Raw genomic sequence first — 14,132 nt, 5'->3', positions numbered from 1 at the left:
AGCAGCAATCCCACCTGTCCGTCACTATGCCATGAGTTTGGTGTTGCTGGGCAGTAGGCATCAGACATATGCAGTGAATTCAGTCCGTGGGAAAGGTGAATAAAACAGACGAGACAGCTTGGCAGCGACAGTGTGCAGATGGAGTCAAACCCTTGGATATATATATGCATTAGCCAACTGGCAGTGGACTGTGTTTCTGTTTAAGGCCGTTATTTTGATGAATTGTAAAATTATGCAACGCTGCCTGTTTCAGTGGAAGCTGCCCACCCTCGACAGCTGGTGACCCAGATCACCGAAAACGTAATGAGGGGAAACGCGACATTGTCCACATGTGGCACCTGGTGGGCGGGACCCATGCGGTCACCTGCATCGTTGGGGGGAAGAGGGGGCAGACTGGCCAGGACTACACAGTATCTCCACTCAGTGATAACACGTGTTATTACAGGAAATGGTAGTGGACAGTTCCGTTTCCTGGGTACATACCAGCAGCGACGTGGTTAAACCTCCAAGTTACACAATGTTTCAGGGCTGTAATGCCGGACGTGGCTTCATGCGACGCGTGGTGCCCAGCAGACAGGAGTGTCATCTGGCAGGAGTGGGCGTCCGTGAGAGCAGTGGCGCCACTCCACCACACTGCACTCCACCACACTGCACTCCACCACACTGCACTCCACCACATTGCTCAAACTTTATGTACAGTGTATTTTTTGTACGCCTGATAAGCAGAATACAGAGAAGGACCGAATGGTTTCTCATCGTTGTGTCTGCAAACACACCCTGCCCCCTGCTCTCCCCATGTTAATTCGTTTGCAAAATGTGAGAATAACATTTAGTGACAGCTTGGGGTCTCTGCATGCTGGCTACATCCCTTCGGGCTTATGTAACGGTGCTGCGGGCTCCAGAAAGTGGACATATTTGCAGGGATAAATGAATGAAGAAAAGATGTAGATATTTGTGCAGGAATCCGCATTATTATTCAGGGTAGCACCAGCGGATTAGTGAATGTGGTATACATTATTAAAAAAATTTATTCTGCATCCATTGTGGTCTGTATGCCGGGCTCGGTCAGCGCTGACAGCAGATGCTTAATCATTTTTAATTTGTCTTTATGATCAAAGACAGTTTGAATCAACATTGCTGACCTGTTCTTCTCTGAAAAAACCACTGACTTTGTACCATTATCACATATTATGTACCACTATACTGACACCCTTACATGGCAGTAAATTGCTGTAACACATTTCAGTATTAATTCCCACAGGTGCACAGTGAAAGGTCCCGTTTTAGCACCCCATACAGAAACATATTTACAACATTTGTATGAAGAAAAATCAAATTTAAAGTTTAAAAATTCATGGGTCAAAAAAATTAAGAAAATATATACAGAAAGCACGTAGGCCCATTGCTGTAAAGACATCTGGCCCATTGCTGTAAAGACACCAGGCCCATTGCTGTAAAGACGTCTGGCCCATTGCTGTAAAGACATCTGGCCCATTGCTGTAAAGACACCAAGCCCATTGCTGTAAAGACGTCTGGCCCATTGCTGTAAAGACATCAGTCCCATTACTGTAAAGACGTCTGGCCCATTGCTGTAAAGACACCAGGCCCATTGCTGTAAAGACACCAGGCCCATTGCTGTAAAGACACCAGGCCCATTGCTGTAAAGACACCAGGCCCATTGCTGTAAAGACGTCTGGCCCATTGCTGTAAAGACACCAAGCCCATTGCTGTAAAGCCACCAAGCCCATTGCTGTAAAGACACCAGGCCCATTGCTGTAAAGACACCAGGCCCATTGCTGTAAAGACGTCTGGCCCATTGCTGTAAAGACACCAGGCCCATTGCTGTAAAGACATCTGGCCCATTGCTGTAAAGACGTCTGGCCCATTGCTGTAAAGACATCTGGCCCATTGCTGTAAAGACACCAAGCCCATTGCTGTAAAGACGTCTGGCCCATTGCTGTAAAGACACCAAGCCCATTGCTGTAAAGACACCAAGCCCATTGCTGTAAAGACACCAGGCCCATTGCTGTAAAGACACCAGGCCCATTGCTGTAAAGACACCAGGCCCATTGCTGTAAAGACGTCTGGCCCATTGCTGTAAAGACACCAGGCCCATTGCTGTAAAGACACCAGGCCCATTGCTGTAAAGACACCAAGCCCATTGCTGTAAAGACATCTGTCCCATTACTGGAAAGACATCAGGCCCATTGCTGTAAAGACACCAGGCCCATTGCTGTAAAGACATCTGTCCCATTACTGTAAAGACATCAGGCCCATTGCTGTAAAGACACCAAGCCCATTGCTGTAAAGACACCAGGCCCATTGCTGTAAAGACACCAGGCCCATTGCTGTAAAGACATCAGGCCCATTGCTGTAAAGACACCAAGCCCATTGCTGTAAAGACACCAAGCCCATTGCTGTAAAGACATCTGTCCCATTGCTGTAAAGACACCAGGCCCATTGCTGTAAAGACACCAGGCCCATTGCTGTAAAGACACCAGGCCCATTGCTGTAAAGACACCAGGCCCATTGCTGTAAAGACATCTGTCCCATTACTGTAAAGACATCAGGCCCATTGCTGTAAAGACATCTGTCCCATTACTGTAAAGACATCAGGCCCATTGCTGTAAAGACATCTGGCCCATTGCTGTAAAGACACCAGGCCCATTGCTGTAAAGACATCAGGCCCATTGCTGTAAAGACGTCTGGCCCATTGCTGTAAAGACACCAGGCCCATTGCTGTAAAGACGTCTGGCCCATTGCTGTAAAGATGTCTGGCCCATTTCCGTAAAGACACCAGGCCCATTGCTGTAAAGACACCAGGCCCATTGCTGTAAAGACGTCTGGCCCATTGCTGTAAAGATGTCTGGCCCATTTCCGTAAAGACACCAGGCCCATTGCTGTAAAGACATCAGGCCCATTGCTGTAAAGACGTCTGGCCCATTGCTGTAAAGACACCAGGCCCATTGCTGTAAAGACGTCTGGCCCATTGCTGTAAAGACATCAGGCCCATTGCTGTAAAGACATCAGGCCCATTGCTGTAAAGACGTCTGGCCCATTGCTGTAAAGACACCAGGCCCATTTCCGTAAAGACACCAGGCCCATTGCTATAAAGACATCAGGCCCATTTCTATAAAGACATCAGGCCCATTGCCGTAAAGACGTCTGGCCCATTGCTGTAAAGACATCTGTCCCATTGCTGTAAAGACACCAGGCCCATTGCTGTAAAGACACCAAGCCCATTGCTGTAAAGACACCAAGCCCATTGCTGTAAAGACACCAGGCCCATTGCTGTAAAGACACCAGGCCCATTGCTATAAAGACATCAGGCCCATTGCCGTAAAGACGTCTGGCCCATTGCCGTAAAGACGTCTGGCCCATTGCCGTAAAGACGTCTGGCCCATTGCCGTAAAGGCGTGTGGCCCATTGCTGTAAAGACGTCAGACCCATTGCTGTAAAGACGTCTTTTAAAATGTTTTGCTTATAAATAGCTACTAACAGTTAAAGTCGTGCTGGCAGAATCATACTGATCCAGAAGCACTGAGTCAGCTGCAAATAGCAGGTTTGCCGTAGCGCCTTGAGTCAGCATGACAAAGAAATCTGATAAAGTGAAATACTTCACCATGACTTATTTAAGGAATAATGAAGAATGTCCTGCTGCAGATTAAAAGCTGCTGTAATGTGGTTTAATAGGCGCATCGCGGCTGTTGTCAGACATGTGCTTCTTCCCTCTCATTTACCGAAATGGTGACAGCGGATCCGCAGCTTTCTGGTTCCTTTCGGTTGTAGTGGAGACTTTATATACCCACCAAAAATATAAGCTGGGGCCGCATGTGCAGGAAGGCCCTTATTCATAGTGCACAGCCCAGCACCATGCCGGGGCTCACACCCAAGTCCCACACCCAGGGAACTTACCGGCAGGCCCACCAAAAGATCATCTCTCACCAGTTTACAAAATGCTGCCTTTAAAGGGCACTAAAGAAATATTCTTATTATTATTAGCAGGAAAATTACAACTCTGAATGCAAGATCATTTTATGAGAGCCCTTCAGTAAGTTTAATCCAAATGCAGAGCTTTCTGAACATGCTGCTGTAAGTGTTTTGTACCGAGGAACAGTACATACTGCTGTAGCCATCACAACCTGTAATTTCACAAAACTGGAGGGTATCTTCATAATGATTATGTTACCTTTGCAAAGTATCCTAAATAAGGTGAGCACTTAAGTCAGGTAACACTGTCTGCTGAAGTATGATTACCTTTGTGCTGAAAATAGCCTTTGGCCTGTATTAGCTTTCTCTTACGCATCTCACATGACTGTCTTAAATCAGCTATAAAATACCCTCAAAACAATTATTTATCATCCAATTTGTTTCTTTCCTCTTGGTTACCTTGTTAGGCTTCCTTGTCCATGAAAAGATTGGTTTTAATATTTTTGGTGTGGCTTTCTGGACCTTTCTTTTGACAGCATACCTCTCGTTTTCAATTAAAAAATAATGGTAAAATAAACCTCGAGAGTTTAAATAAATAAACTGAGATTAAATAAACTGAACTGGTCTTATCTTGCCTTACATGTATGGGCATGCCTTGCCTTGATTTTGTTTTAATTTATCTTGTTTAAATAGAGATTCCTGACAAAGTCAAAAAGCCTTGATGCAGTACAGAAATCTATGTGGTGCTTTTATGTATTTTAAACTTAAAAAGGGGTCGGTGCCGACCCCAACACCATAGGAAGGATAGACAAGAATAAAAGCGCGTGGGCCAGTAAATATACATATATATTTTATTGTAGTACAGTAATAAGGGACACTTGTTAGCAGCTTAAGTAACAGGTTGCTTTGAGGTAAATGAAGGTAAAATGTCCCACTCCGGCAGAGCTGCAATAATGTGCTATGTGGCCGTGCTTAAATGTGCACGTTTTGAAACTTTAATCAGTCTCATTAACTGTGACTAATTGCGACCATCTGCGTGCAGAAGTAACTTTTTACAGCACTAAGCAGGTGTGAGTATGACTCACCACTGACGGGGACCCGCAGCCTGGACCTCGCAGATGGCAAGCTAAGACTGTTTATGTCACCGAAGGACTTATTAAATGAAACATATTTGAAGAATCGTCCGGCACAGCTTGAAATCAGTGCAGTATATACTGGCACCTGTTACGCAGCCGTGCAGTGAGATGCTGATTTAGTCTCTATTATGAACAAGCTGTCAGCACAGCTCCGCTTTTCACTTTGTCCTGATTAAGGTCGCTCCAGGCGTCACATGACTGCATTATGTTGTTTTATAAAGTGAATCATGCTGATTCACAGGGAAACCACTCACTGGATATCAGCACTCTGCCCTCACACGCGCAGGACGCATCGGGCCACCCAGGCCCACATCTCACTAGCTTAAGACCGCTGGTGGCATCACGATGACACAGGGTGACTTTGAGATACCCGCATCCCTGAAAGCAGTGTGCTGTTTAAGCATGGGGAGGAGGTCACATGACCTTCGCCCAAGCCGGTTCCCACAGTCCATACAGACCACACGCCACCACAGACCACCATGTCAGCTGGTCAGTTGGCTGCCCCCACATGTGTGTGGCGTTCGGTGTCTGCTCTGGTATGTCATCTGTTGGGTCTCATCGAAGTTTAAGTGACGCCACCTGCTGTCCTTCCTGCTCCCTGCAGGATGAAAGCATCGTCAAGGAAATCGACATCAGTCATCACGTCAAAGAGGGCTTTGAGAAAGCGGACCCGTCCCAGTTTGAGCTGCTCAAGGTGCTGGGCCAGGGCTCGTACGGGAAGGTAGGTCAGCCTCCCCATCTTTCTGGAGCCTTCAGTGACCCAGTCACTGGAGCCCGAGGGGATGAAGCGTTCATCTTGAAGATTAAACTAATCAGATTAGCGAAAGCGGGCGAACCAGTGTGCTCCGCCAGAATCCTCTATAATCTTTCATTCTATCGTATTTTAATTTTCCATAGTACTACTATGTTTGTAATGGGAACACAAATGCATTTTCGCTGCACTTAATATGAATTAATAGGTTTCGTGTTTTGCACGTTTCTTTACAAAAAGGTTAAGTATCAGAATGATCTGCCCTTCTTGCTGATAGATGCAGCTACGTGTAGCAGCATTCTTTTTTATAATGTTTGCAAGCACTATTAAAAACATTATATCACTGTGTAAACATACGCAGGGCTGCGTTCCCACTCTCAGCAGCTGTGAAGAGCATCGGCATACCTTGATATTTTTATCTCTCTGCATCTCACACTAGGTGTTCCTGGTGAGAAAAGTGAAAGGCTCAGACAAGGGTCAGCTCTACGCCATGAAGGTATTAAAGAAGGCCACCCTGAAAGGTTAGAACCAGCAAAACCAGTGATTGGTTCCCTATTCCTCCCACCTTCCTGTGGAGGCTCCCAAACATGGCTGCTGTGGGGCTGCTTCTTCACTGTGACACGACTCCTCTCTTACATGGCATATTTGGGCAATAACGTTCGACAGGGAATCACATGCTTCAGAGTGGGCAGAGACTATCTGTGCATCACCCAGTGGGAAGTCAGTAGTTCCATAACAGTCCAGTGAGTTCTGCCATGGGCTGTTCTGTCATCTCAGTGCCCATCAGCACTCTCTAATGTGATATCTAGCCTGCATCACGTGTGCTGCACCAAACCAGAGGCATTGTCTCATTTTAGTGAAGAGTCCAGCACTGTAATTAAGAGTGTGGATTTCACAACATCCTTACATTTTCCCAGATACTCCAGGACCTGTGAAACAAATGCGAGATGCATTTTTTTGACCCGTAATAACTGTCTAGGCTGTGTTGTGCTGTACAGATAATATTAATAATGGCTATATTTCTTCACGAACACTAGCTATACAACCTTTGATTCCAACCTCCCACACATGAGATGTAACCATGGTTACCATGTGCTGAAGTCACCTGGGGATGATGCAGGGTTTCTAGTAGCCGACATCAGCACGGCACAGGTTACTGAGGCTGGTTGCTGCTCAAACATGCCTGTTAGGTAACAGGGGTGTGTCTGTGCCAGGACCCAACCACAGGGGGACCAATGGAGGCTGCTCACGTGTCCCCACTTCTCATTTGGAAGTGTGGGGGGTGGCTTTAAAGCTGAGTCCTGCAAAGAGGGTATTTTCCTTCTTTGTCACATAGAAGGATGGAGCACCAAGCAAAACTCAGGGGCCTGTTTCACAAAGCCAGATTTCTTGCTCAGCTAGATAACTTGCTGGCACCAGGTAATTTGTTGTTGACTACCTTAAATCTGACAAGTTATTCGGCTAAGCAAGAAATCCTGCTTCATGAAACAGGCCCCAGAAGAGCTTGGTGATGTCAGGACCATAGGTGTTTCTCAATACCAAGAACGCAAAGATCGTAGTTGTGGTCTTGGCAAGACTGGTCTTGCTAGCTTGCTTCCCAAGAACAAACTAGAACACAATTCAAGTTGTGCACTTTAGATTACAGGCAAAATATTTGTCAGGACACCAGCTTTTCGGTACAATTCGGACATTTATTTACACCCACAATTTGGTAAACAGGCACAATTTGGTTATGGGCTTGTCCAGCTCCTTTAAAAGTATCCTGGGAGAAAGTTCATTGCCCCTGAATGGAAATTTTGTTTACCTTTCCATCTGTCATAACTGCTCTGCCTGTACAGAGATGGGGGGGCTAATTTTCTGTGGGACTTCACAAATCTTATTTCACTCTTTGTTTGTATGCAGCTCCACTTGGTTACATGATTTTCTGTCCAATAACTTCTCTTTGGTGTTCATGTTTTTCTGGAGTGTCATGTCTCCATGTAACCCTATTTCATTACTTCCAGTTGTGATCTTCTTCTGACTTCCCTTTGCCTTTTCAGTGCGAGACAGAGTGCGATCAAAGATGGAGAGAGACATTCTGGCTGAAGTGAACCATCCATTCATAGTAAAACTCCACTACGGTGAGACCCACCGATCAGCCTCCTCCTGCTTACTCATGTCTCCATGTAAGCAAACGGGAAGCCGCTGAGGCCGTGACTGGCAGCATATGATGATCCCGCCCATTGTGGGTCTCATAGTGCATCCCAATCCCACCCCCCCTCATCTCTGCCGTAACCTCAGCCAGTTTGCCAGCACCTCTTTTTGTCTCCAGTGACTGCACTGGAGTATTGCAGCAATTCTGAAGAGCTTAGGAGCTGGAAGCTGCTTTCGTTTCATGTGGCCAGCAGGGGGCGCCTGGTTTGAGGGGAGGTAGATTCAAGATTCAAGATTCAAAGCGTTTATTATCATATGTACAGAAAGAGCTTAAAGTGCAAAGTGACCTGTTGTGCAAATGAGGTAGGTCATGATATGCAAAGTGATCTGTTATGTAAATGAGGTAGGTCGTCTATTTAGGAGTCTGATTGTAGTGGGGAAGAAAGAGTTGTTTAGCCGGGATGTTCTAGATTTCACACACCTTCGTCCCGAGGGCAGGAGTGTGAACAGTCCGTGTTGGGGGTGTGTCGGGTCTTTGAGGATGGAGGCAGCTCTCCTCAGTGCTCTGCGATGGTAAATGCTCTGCAAAGAGGGCAGTGGAGTCCTAATGATCTTCTCCGCAGTTGTTATCACTCTCTGCAGGCGTTTGCGGTCCATAGCAGTTGTGCTGCCATACCATGCGGTGATACAGCTGGTCAGCGTGCTCTCCACAATGCAGCTGTAGAAATTGCTGAGGATCTTGCGTGACATGCCAAACTTCCTCAGCCTCCTCAGGAAATACAGCCGCTGTTGAGCTTTCTTGACCAGCTGTGTGGTGTTCAGTGTCCAGGTGAGGTCCTCACAGATGTAGATGCCCAGGTATTTAAAGCTGCTCACCCTCTCCACTTCAAGCTCCCGGATAAACAGTGGCAGGCGGGGGCTCCTCGTCTTCCCCATGTCCACTATCATTTCCTTTGTTTTGTCAGTGTTGAGGGTGAGGTTATTGTCCTCACACCATGATACCAGGCCAGCCACCTCTCTCCTGTAAGCCGTTTTGTCCCCTCCAGTGATGCGACCGATCACTGCAGTGTCATCCGCGAACTTCAGGATGATGTTGTCCTTACTGGTGGCGACACAGTCGTGGGTGAACAGGGTGTAGAGGATGGGGCTGAGGACACAGCCCTGCGGGACGCCAGTGTTTGTAATAATGCTGGCTGAAGTCCTGTTGCCAATCCTGACAGATTGAGGTCTGCCAGTCAAAAAGTCCTGTAGCCAGTCACAGAGGGTGGGGTGCAGGCCGAGCGTGGTCAGTTTGTGGGTGAGTTTGTGGGGTATGACTGTGTTAAAGGCAGAGCTGTAATCAACAAAAAGTACCCTAATGTAGGAGTCTTTGTTTTCCAGGTGGGAGAGGAAGTAATGAAGGACAGCAGCGATAGCGTCTGATATGGACCTATTAGGCTGGTAGGCATACTGCAGAGGGTCCAGAGTGTCTGGGATGTTGCTCTGGATGTAGGCCAGCACCACTCTCTCAAAACATTTTGCAATGATAGGAGTGAGTGCAACTGGTCTATAGTCATTTAGGCAAGTGGCTGGGCTTTTCTTGGGGAGGGGGACAATGGTTGTTGTCTTGAAGCATGTGGGAACGGTGCTCTGGCTGAGGGAAAGATTAAAAATGGAGGTGAGAACATCAGCCAGCTCATTAACACATGCTTTAAGGGCCCGTCCAGGAATGTTGTCTGGTCCTGTTGCTTTGCGGGGGTTGATTCTCCTCAGGGCTCTGCATACTTGGTCTGTTGTAAGTACTGGGGGGGAGGATTGGGTGATCTGGAGGTTCTGGGAGGTCTGGGAGGCACCACCACTGTGGGCAGTAGCGAGTAGACAGGGACATATGAAGAGGTCAGCTGGTGGGGAGTTTTTGGGGGGCCTCAGTGAATCCGTCACACTTCTGTGCCAGTCTGAGACGAGTCGCAGCACTGCTTAGATGATAAATCCTGCCATTCCCACCATGCGCTCACAGATCCATTGTCATAACGAGAGGTCCTATTGCTTCCCTGTCTCCCAGCCTTTCAGACAGAAGGGAAGCTCTATCTCATCCTGGACTTCTTGCGGGGGGGAGATCTCTTCACACGGCTCTCCAAGGAGGTTAGTGTCTCCGTGTTTGCGATCTGTTCCTGCTGCGGGTGGGTAACAAACAGGTCCACTTGCGTTTGCAAAGCTCTCAACCACGATTCCACCTTCAGCATGATTACGCTAGCCATTAAAGCAAGGCCATAATTAAATTCATCAGCCTTCATTAGCGTATCTGTCAACAGAAAACAGCAGAACCCAGGAGCCCTCAACCCTTGATCAGATTTGAATTTCTAATAAAGATGGAAGTGGACTAATTTAATAACTCTGCTCTGAATATTCGTGTTTGCTAAATCTTCTAACAGTAGCACCAGACAGCAGAACAGTATCTCTCAGTCTTGTGTCTGTGTTGCTGGGTAGTGTTTTGCTGTCATAAAAATCATTGAGCCCCAGCTGAGTGTGACGGGACTTCGGGGTCAGGAACCACCCCGTTTCAGCTACAGGCAAAGACTGAGGCCCCAGCTGCTCTGTAAGCAGCACTCAATACCCACTTCTCAGATTAGTGCCCCCTGCTGGTCTGTGGGCTGCATCTGGGGTGTGGGGGCAAGGCTTGTTCTATATTGGTGGCTAAAAGGGGCTGATATTAGTTATGACCATTACATTCAGAGATTTTAAAAAATGCTGTGTCTCTCATGGTGACGTCCTCATCTCTGATGGCAATATTCTTTTCTCTGATGGAGATGCCAACGTCTTTGCTGACTATAGCCATGTCTCAGATGGCAATGCCTGTGGCGATCATCTCTGATGGTGATGTCGTCATCTCTGATGGCAATGCCCGTGTCTCCGATGACAATGCCAGTGTCTCCAATGATGATCATATCCAATGGCGATGTCATCATCTTTGATGGCAATGCCAGTGTCTCCAACGATGATCATATCCAATGGCGATGTCATCATCTTTGATGGCAATGCCCGTGTCTCTGATGGCAATGTCATCATCTCCGATGGCAATGCCCGTGTCTCCGATGGCAATGCCCGTGTCTCCGATGGCAATGTCATCATCTCCGATGGCAATGCCCGTGTCTCCGATGGCAATGTCATCATCTCCTATGTCAATGCCCGTGTCTCTGATGGCAATGTCATCATCTCCAATGGCAATGCCCGTGTCTCCGATGGCAATGCCCGTGTCTCCGATGGCAATGTCATCATCTCCGATGGCAATGCCCGTGTCTCCGATGGCAATGTCATCATCTCCGATGGCAATGTCATCATCTCCAATGGCAATGCCCGTGTCTCCGATGGCAATGCCCGTGTCTCCGATGGCAATGTCATCATCTCCGATGGCAATGCCCGTGTCTCCGATGGCAATGTCATCATCTCCGATGGCAATGCCCGTGTCTCCGATGGCAATGTCATCATCTCCAATGGCAATGCCCGTGTCTCCGATGGCAATGCCCGTGTCTCCGATGGCAATGTCATCATCTCCGATGGCAATGCCCGTGTCTCCGATGGCAATGTCATCATCTCCGATGGCAATGTCATCATCTCCAATGGCAATGCCCGTGTCTCCGATGGCAATGCCCGTGTCTCCGATGGCAATGTCATCATCTCCGATGGCAATGCCCGTGTCTCCGATGGCAATGTCATCATCTCCGATGGCAATGCCCGTGTCTCCGATGGCAATGTCATCATCTCCAATGGCAATGCCCGTGTCTCCGATGGCAATGCCCGTGTCTCCGATGGCAATGTCATCATCTCCGATGGCAATGCCCGTGTCTCCGATGGCAATGCCCGTGTCTCCGATGGCAATGTCATCATCTCCGATGGCAATGCCCGTGTCTCCGATGGCAATGCCCGTGTCTCCGATGGCAATGCCCGTGTCTCCAATGGCAATGTCATCATCTCCGATGGCAATGCCCGTGTCTCCGATGGCAATGTCATCATCTCCAATGGCAATGTCCGTGTCTCCGTTGCCAAAGTCCTCATCTCTGATGGCAATGCCCGTGTCTCCGATGGCAATGTCATCATCTCCGATGGCAATGCCCGTGTCTCCGATGGCAATGTCATCATCTCCAATGGCAATGTCCGTGTCTCCGTTGCCAAAGTCCTCATCTCCGATGGCAATGCCCGTGTCTCCGATGGCGATGTCATCATCTCCGATGGCAATGCCCGTGTCTCCGATGGCAATGTCATCATCTCCTATGGCAATGCCCGTGTCTCCGATGGCAATGCCGTGTCCTTGATGGCAATGTCCTCATCTCTGATGGCAATGCCAGTGTCTCCAATGGTGATCATCTCTGATGGCGATGTCCTCATCTCCTATGGCAATGCCCATGTCTCCAATGGTGATCATCTCTGATGGCGATGTCCTCATCTCCTATGGCAATGCCCATGTCTCCAATGGTGATCATCTCTGATGGCGATGTCCTCATCTCCTATGGCAATGCCCATGTCTCCAATGGTGATCATCTCTGATGGCGATGTCCTCATCTCCTATGGCAATACCCATGTCTCCAATGGCGATATCCCCATCTCCGATGACGATGTCCTCATCTCCTATGGCAATACCCATGTCTCCAATGGCGATATCCCCATCTCTGATGGCAATGCCAGTGTCTCCAATGGCGATCATCTCTGATGGCGATGTCCTCATCTCCTATGGCAATGGCCATGTCTCCAATGGTGATCATCTCTGATGGCGATGTCCTCATCTCCAATAGCAGTGCCCGTGTTTCCGATGGCGATGTCCTTGTCTCCGCTGGAATGTCCGTGTCTCCACTTTGCGATGCCTGTGTCTCTGCTGCCGATGCCTGCATCTTCAATAGTGAATCCCGCGTCACAGATGACAATGCTTGCATCTCCTTGTACTAATCTAGTCACCTACGCCATGATGCACTTGTCACCTCATAGTTCAGCCTGCTCTAGGTTACCCCCATAATACAGCGAGTCATTTACAAAGTTACTGAAACTAGCCATCCATTGTACTGTTATATGTAATGAATTTATACTATGTTTATGAATTAATTATGCAAGACAGTAAAATGGATGACTTCAGGGATTTACGCTATGCCCTAAGAATGGATTAGTCCATTAGCATTTAGCATTGTATTCTTATTTATCTTACTTGACCATTATTTCCCATCTCTGTGCTCGATAATACCTTCTCTCCATCCTAGGAGGCCACGTTGCACATGCTAGGCCGTGAATAATATGAATATTTAGAACAACTTGTTAGACTATCGTGAGGATGTTAAGGAATGTCTGAGGCCTCGGAGAACCTGTGTGCGATGGCCATTACCGTTTGCCGGGGTGCCATGCTGGAGAGACCTGCACTGCTGCTGAGATTGCATGCTGCTTCTCCCAGGATAATGAATCGTTACTCACGCCATAAATCCACTCATCTTAATGCACCGCGTGTTAAACCCACGTGACACGCAGAGCAGCTGTGATTCCCGAAAGCACAGTGTTCCAGGTGTTTCTGTACAGCACCTCTCCGGAAAGCCACTGGAACAGCCCACAGCCATTCTTCACTGATCTGCTGAGGTGGATTCAGTCTACATCCTCTTTGGAGGAGCTCCCTAGATCTTGCCCAACATGAGCTGACCTGAATTTAAAGCTCTTCCTTGTCACATCATAATGATACATCAGCTGTTCTGTCCCTTGCTAGGTAATGTTCACGGAGGAGGACGTGAAGTTCTACCTGGCTGAGCTGGCCCTAGCGCTGGACCACCTCCACAGCTTGGGCATCATCTACCGGGACCTCAAGCCGGAGAAGTGAGCCCCAACCACCACACACTTTCTGCTACCCTGGCCCAGGACTGCCCTTTTGGTTTGATGCCCCTATGAGTGTTCATGGAAGAGTATTACCATTTGTAAATTAAATTGAGGTAAAGGCCATTGCTGTGATCTGGATGAGATGGATGTGGGTGAGGTAGCCCCCCCCATATAAAGGATGTGGGCGAGATCAACCCTCCCCCGATGAAGGATATAGGCAAGAGAGCCCCTACAGATGAAGGGTGTGGGCAAGATAGCCCCCCCCCCCCAATGAAGGATGGGGGTGAGATAGTCCCCCCCCTCAGATGAAGGATGTTCATGAAATGCCCCCCAGGTGAAAGATTTTGGTGAGATGTCCCACC

General features: G+C 48.0%; 1 protein-coding gene across 1 annotated transcript in view; it reads left to right on the top strand.

The window, feature by feature from the left end:
• Positions 1–14,132, top strand: part of rps6ka2 (ribosomal protein S6 kinase, polypeptide 2) — a 33,634-nt gene that overhangs the window by 6,874 nt on the left and 12,628 nt on the right. Inside the window, exons 2-6 of the mRNA XM_023829130.2 lie at positions 5,671–5,787; positions 6,257–6,338; positions 7,857–7,937; positions 9,992–10,071; positions 13,664–13,770. Of these exons, the coding sequence (XP_023684898.1) occupies positions 5,671–5,787; positions 6,257–6,338; positions 7,857–7,937; positions 9,992–10,071; positions 13,664–13,770 (467 nt within the window). The remainder of the gene's footprint in view (positions 1–5,670; positions 5,788–6,256; positions 6,339–7,856; positions 7,938–9,991; positions 10,072–13,663; positions 13,771–14,132) is intronic.

The sequence above is a fragment of the Paramormyrops kingsleyae genome, chromosome 3 (assembly GCF_048594095.1).
Source record: "Paramormyrops kingsleyae isolate MSU_618 chromosome 3, PKINGS_0.4, whole genome shotgun sequence".
Taxonomy (NCBI): domain Eukaryota; kingdom Metazoa; phylum Chordata; class Actinopteri; order Osteoglossiformes; family Mormyridae; genus Paramormyrops; species Paramormyrops kingsleyae.
Note: the sequence above shows the minus strand (reverse complement) of the source record. Positions and strands in the feature narration are given on the sequence as shown.